This window comes from Etheostoma spectabile, chromosome 16 (assembly GCF_008692095.1).
Source record: "Etheostoma spectabile isolate EspeVRDwgs_2016 chromosome 16, UIUC_Espe_1.0, whole genome shotgun sequence".
NCBI lineage: Eukaryota > Metazoa > Chordata > Actinopteri > Perciformes > Percidae > Etheostoma > Etheostoma spectabile.
In genome coordinates this window covers 10046626-10053067 of record NC_045748.1, presented here as the reverse complement: position 1 = coordinate 10053067, position 6442 = coordinate 10046626, and the positions used below count along the sequence as shown (strand labels likewise).

The 6442-nt window shown below is 40.6% G+C and overlaps 1 protein-coding gene across 6 annotated transcripts in view; it reads right to left on the bottom strand.

The window, feature by feature from the left end:
- rilpl1 (Rab interacting lysosomal protein-like 1) overlaps positions 1–6442 on the bottom strand; it is a 17945-nt gene that overhangs the window by 6171 nt on the left and 5332 nt on the right. For 4 of the 6 annotated variants that reach the window (XM_032539175.1, XM_032539176.1, XM_032539174.1 and 1 more), the window contains exons 2-5: positions 4277–4424; positions 3092–3210; positions 2351–2596; positions 563–730 (exon numbers count right to left, since the gene is read on the bottom strand). In XM_032539175.1, the coding sequence (XP_032395066.1) occupies positions 563–730; positions 2351–2596; positions 3092–3210; positions 4277–4424 (681 nt within the window). The remainder of the gene's footprint in view (positions 1–562; positions 731–2350; positions 2597–3091; positions 3211–4276; positions 4425–6442) is intronic. The other 2 variants (XM_032539178.1, XM_032539179.1) reach the window with 1 other exon arrangement.

Here is a 6442-nt window from a genome sequence, read left to right as displayed (position 1 = left end):
GGGAACATTGCTTACAGATGTGCGTACACACGTTTTTTTTTTTTGGTATAGCCATTTTTAGCTTTTGGGCGTACGTACCCTTTTAGTAAGGATCCTACGCACAGTTTCATAAATGAGACCCCAGATATGTATGATGGAGCAGGAAAAAAACCTATTTCATTTCAATTGGACTTTCAACTACTATCTAATCAGCGTTTAAGGATCATGGTGCATTAAAAGGACAACTTCAAGTGCTGTTAGAAGCCGAGCTTTCGAGGTGATCTATATTTAGAAAGGTCATCGGTGCAGTCGTACAGAAAGTCTCACCCAGTTGGCAGAAAGGCGTCAAATCCTACTGACACACTGTTAGTTCTTTAACAACCATGCCAAGCTGTTTCAACACTTTTCACGGGTCATTCAAATGTTAGTCTACAAGCTTCGGGTATTCTTTCTCTAGTTGTATACAGGCAGTGGTGCTTTCTAGTGTTACGGTTGTTGCTCTGGGACTGGGAGTGCAGGTTTGGAGTTAGAGAGTTGGGACAATCACACCACTCTGGGTTGCTAGCTAGCACTTCTGCATTACCCAAAGCAACACGGCCTCGTCCTCAGCCTCCTCATTCCCATCCTCGTGTCCCTCTGGGCTGAGGGAACCAGGCAGGGAGGGGTCAAACCCGCCCAACATCAGCTCTGAGGGGTCAGGTCTGTCTGACCAGCTCTCAGCCCCCACCACCACTGTAGCAGCTTTACCATGCTGGCGGAGTAAAAGACACTTTGTTATCTGTTTATGTAGCAATTCTAGCTCTTATATCTTTTTGTCAGACTTTTAAATAAGCACCTGCAATTTGTGAAAAGATAAATAGCTTTAGTGGACAATCATTGGTTAACATATTGCACATAAAGGTCATCCGCCCTCCTTTAAATGAGAACATTTGAAACATAAGACTGTCTATATATATATATGTATATTATAATTTAAGGACTTCTGACTTCAAGGAGTAGTTCAACAATTTTGGAAAAACGCTTATTTGCTTTCTTGTTGAGAGTTGGATTGATACCACAGAACGTTATCTTAGCTTATCTTAGCATAAAGACTGGAAACAGGGGGAAACCGTTAGCCTGGCTCTGTCCAAAGATAGACAAGTCAGAGAGCCCCTCAGAAGCTCACTAATTAACTGTTATATGTAGTTTGTTGTTTTCATGGTTTGATGCGGGGTTAGGGGCTGGAACAAGGCAGGTCTCTTTTACCTCTGGACAGAGCTAGGCTAGCTGTTTCCCCCTGTTTCCAGTCTTTATGCTAAGCTAAGCTAACAGTCGTACTCTCAGCAAGACAGCCAACACGCACATTCCCAAAATGTATTTCTTAGGAGTTTTTTTTTGGATAAGATACAGTTAAGAAAGATTAAGAGAGAAAGAAGATGACACTGGCCAACAGACCAGATTTTAACCCACAGGATGCCATTAAAGTCCAGAAGTAAACACAATGATAGAATCTATTAAAACACATTTCAATATTAAATTATGGCTAGGGATGTAACGACTACCGGTGTAGTTGTAAACCACGATAAATACGTTGACAATAACAATTACCGATTTCATTTAAAATATCATTATTATCACGGTGGATTACCACGGTTTCATCAGCTTCATCCGAGTCTCCTGAAGTTCCCGCGCAGGCGCACGGCGTAGCCTCCAACGTGCGTTTTTTGAAGTTGGAATCATGGCGGCAGGAGGAGACGACAGGACATTTATCAGCCCTCTAAGAGGACCAAGTCCGAGGCATGGGCATGTTTTGGTTATTATAAGAATGTCGAAGAACAGCTGATTGAAGATAGTTATCCTGTCTGCAGAACGTGCAGGAACAAAGTTGCTGCTACAAGTACTTACTTTTTAATATTTATGGTCACAGGTTAATATAATTTATATTATGCTACCGACTCTTGCTTCATTACTCTAATTACCCATTCAATTTAATTTTAACGTCACTTACACCGCAGTAATGTTTCTTGTATCATGGCAACCGCACTTTAAAATACCTTTATTTGACCCCATTTTGCTTACTTTCAGTCTACCTTGTAATCATTGTCTATTGTTTTGCGTGTACTTCTTGTGTGTTTACTTGTTTGTGTGTTTTTTTTTTTTTTTCTGTTATTGAAGAAAATGCTGTTGCTGTGATACGGAAATTTCCCCGTTGTGGGATGAATAAAGTAAAGTTATAATCTAATCTAATTGAACACCGCAATAATACCGAACGCCGTGATGATTTTGGCCACTATAACCGTGAGGTTACATTTTCATACCGTTACATCCCAAATTCTGAATACAGCCTCAGAGCTACAGCTGAGGCTTTTACTGGTTTCTTGTGCTGTGTTACCTCTGCAGGTGAGGGGGGTAGAGGTGGGGGTTCCTCAGGGTTCTGGGCAGGCAGGCTTCCTTGAAGGCGTTCCCTTAAGCGTGCAACTTCCTGCCGAAGCGCAGTGACTTCCTGCCCCCGCGCCTGAGCCCCGGCCTCCAGTTCCACCTTCTGTTCAATCAGAGCTTTCCCTTGAGCCTCCACAACGGAGATTTTATGGCGGAGGTCGTGGTTGATTTTCATGAGGCGAGACTGCTGCTGCTGAAGCTGCAGGAACACAGAGAGTTTGTCATGGGATACTTTCCATGAAATCATCTCTCAATGCAAATAAAACCATGTCATTCTCTATGTTTGGTGAAGGGTATGTGATGATGAGGGACTATTTTAGTTCCAAAGGCCAAGGGAACTTTATCCGGATGCATAGTATCCTGATCCATGAAATAACTGGCCTTTAATAATAAAAATCTGCCTGCCTCTATGGGATTTTAACATAGGGGGCTGTATACTTGTGCCCCCTCTATTTTAAGGAAGAACATTTATTTATGTATTTAATACATTATTCATTCACAAAGAAAATTGGTGTCCTTAAAGGTTGGATTTTACCTCATTTTTTTATTAGGGCATTAAGATAAATTTCCAAAACATGATTTTTTTTATTCCTCTTTTTAGTCTACTTTAGCATGGGTATGTAAACTTATGAGCACCACTGTATCCAGAGTATGAGAGCCAGCGCTTGTCTAAGTGGTGAGTTTGTCGCCTTACTGCTTCTATGTCCTCGTTTTTCAGCGTGAGCTCACGATCCTTGGCCCGGATCTCGTCTCTCTGCTTGTCCACCACCTCTTTAAGCTTCTTCATCACCTGCCTCTCTCTCTCCGTCATACCTGGGGACCACAGAGAGCAGACAGTGAGCGAGGAGAACTGTACATACAGACAAAAACCAGCAGGCGAACGTAGATTCATCCAATCCAACTTTATTTGTTAAGCACTTTAAAAACAACCAAAGTGCTGTACAGAAAAATACAAAAAGAAACATTATAACACTAGTGAAAATACCCGCACAATTAAACTAAATAATTAAATGCAGTAAATGAAGTCAACATCTTCCTAAATCATCATACATCCGCTTGGTTTTAGGCACACCCAGGAGCAGCTGATCATGTGACCTGAGAGAGCGTGTCGATACGTAAGGGCGTACGAGCTCAGCCAGGTAGGGCAAGGCGAGGCCATTCAAGGCTTCAAAAGCAAATAAAAGAATTTAAAAATGGATCCTGGAGCGAAAGTAGATCCATGTCCCGAAGAGTTGCTGCAACTGTCGATTATTTTCATTGTCGATGCTGTTGATTATTTAATCGATGAGTAGTTTGGTCTATAAAATGTCACTGAATGGTGGAAAATATGGATCAATGCTCCCCAAAGCCCAAGATGGCGTCCTCAAATGTCTTGTTTTTTAGTTTACTGTCACAGAGGATAGAAGAAACTAGAAGATATTCAAATTTAACAAGATGGAAGTTTTTGACTTCTTTTCCATAACAATTGACTCAAACTAACTGATTATATAAAGAGTTCAGTTGTTAGTGGACAAACTAATCAATTATTATTCGCAGCTCTAGAATTATTTATATGTTTTTATTGGGGGGGAAAAGTCATTAAGTTGTGCAGCGGGAACCCTGTGAGTGTGTGTGTGGCAGGTGTGCTTGGACACTGAGGCTGGTCTGTCCACAGTGTCTCAGGGTGACTGTGTCCTCTGTGTGAAACCGCGAAAAGAGCAGATGCAGAGACAAGACTGGCTTGCGGTCAGACACAAGAGAAGGCATCCTTTGTGTGTGTGTGTGTGTGTGTGTGTGTGTGTGTGTGTGTGTGTGTGTGTGTGTGTGTGTGTGTGTGTGTGTGTGTGTGTGTGTGTGTGTGTGTGTGTGTGTGTGTGTGTGTGTGTGTGTGTGTGTTCACCCTCATGCCGCTGCAGGTCCTCCTCACTCATGGGGTCTTTGTTGGACATGTTGGTGAGGAGGGACTTGTTCTCCTCCTGCAGCTGGGCGATCTGGGTGAGCAGGTCCTGAGCTTCTCCTCTCCACACGTCCTCCACCAGCTCCAGCTCCTGTTCTCAGACAACAAAAACACATATGCAACTTTATATATTAACCATTATTATGATAGTAATAACAACTGCTATTTCTAGAGCGTCTTTCACAAAACCCGAGGGGACACTTTGGAGAATTTACTGGGAAAACAGAGCTCAGGGAGGTTGTGGGCTGTGGTGAACAGCTGGGACGTAACACTGCGCATATCTTCAGAGAGGATGTTGTATATTATACTGACCACATCTATTACACGTGGCCATATCGAGATTACCTTATTTAAGAATTATCATTGTTGTATTCAGGATGTTGCTACCATCTGTTGGTTATGTTCATGATTCTGCACTTTGTGTGTTGTGTGTGAAATTCTTTGTGTCTTCACTAATCCCTCTTGGGTAAAATCTACTGTCCCCATGATGTGAGCTACTGCCGCCCCCACTTAAGTACACATTTTTAGTTATTTTTATGGATTATTTCTTTCATATAGTGGGAAATAAAATGCACAGCCCACCTTCAAACTGGGCAAATACCTGAGTATTTAAACACTTGTATTCCATCTATTTCAGAGCTGAAAGGATTAGTTGGACAGAAGATTGATCTGAAGCTAATTTGATAATCGAATAATTGTAATTCTTTCATTCCAGCTTCCAAACATGAACATGTGATGCTTTTCTTTGTCAGACATGATAATGAACTGAATATATTTGGGTTTCGGACTGATGGTTTGACAAAAAAAAAAAAAACACATACTGGAAGACGTCACCTTGGGCTGTGAGAATCTTGCAGTGGTTCTCAAACTTTACTCAGTAATTTACCCCTTTTGAACTGTTTCTTTAAGTCTGACCAGCGCGTATAATTTTTGGTAGGAAAAAAATATAAAGAGGAACAGTACAGCGATGTCAGAGATAGATTTACTAAATAACAGACTTGTAACTAAAAAAAAAAAAACATTTAAATGCTACTAAGAAAAGGAGACAAAAACTGTATTAAAAAAAACAAAACCTTGGAAAAAGATGGTAAAAAAGAAGGAAGGAAGGAAGGCAAGAATAGGACGGAAATAGTATCAAAAACTTTAAAAACAGTGACATAACTTCGAAAGAAAATACGAGAAACTTGTAAAAAGTAGAAGGAAGGAAAAAATGTGGCCAGGTTGGTTCAGTGGTAGAGCGGGCGCACATATACTGAGAGTGTTACGACTCGACACAGAGGTCCAGGGTTTGAGTCCGACCTGGGGCGGTTTCTTGCATGTCTTCCCCCCCCCCTTTCTTACCTAACTGTCCTGTCAAAAATTAAAGGCGGAAAAGCCCCAAAAATATTCTTTAAAAAAAGGAAGGAAGCAAAGCAAGAATAGGTGCAAAGAAGGCGACACAAATGTCACATTTTTGGTAGAACAAAAGAGAAAAGTCTCCATAAAGAGGAACATTGTTCTGGACAACAGCCTTGTAACTATTAAACATTTTGTTAAATACCTCATGTACCCCTGCAGTCCTCCAAAGGGACCCCTAGAGGTACACGTACCCCCATTTGAGAAACACTGGTCTACAGTTTAAATAAAGAATCCACAGATTAACTGAGAATTAAAAATAATGATTAGTTGCAGCGGTAGTATATTTATCATTTTTCATCTATGAACTGTTATTTCTTTTTCTATCCTTTCATCTCCTTTTAAGACTGTGACAAATGAAACCTTTCAATATTGAATCTATAAGTACACAGGAGTACAATTGATACTCCAAGTCACCGTACTTTCCCCAACCAAGACTACTGTGTTTCAGAGATTAGCAGCGTGGAGTTGAGCTGTGGCTCAGTGGTAGAGGGGTTGCATACATTTAGCATATTATTTAAGCAGTTGCACATTTTGTTTTCCCATCCTGTATATATTTAAATATTTGTTCTTATATTTTAATCCTATTATTATTATTATTATTTCATGTATATTGTATGTATGTATATTTTTTCCTAGTATCTCATTTATATTCATATTCTGTGTTGTGTGACTAATGTATGTGTGCTGCTGTAACACCGTAATTTCCCATTT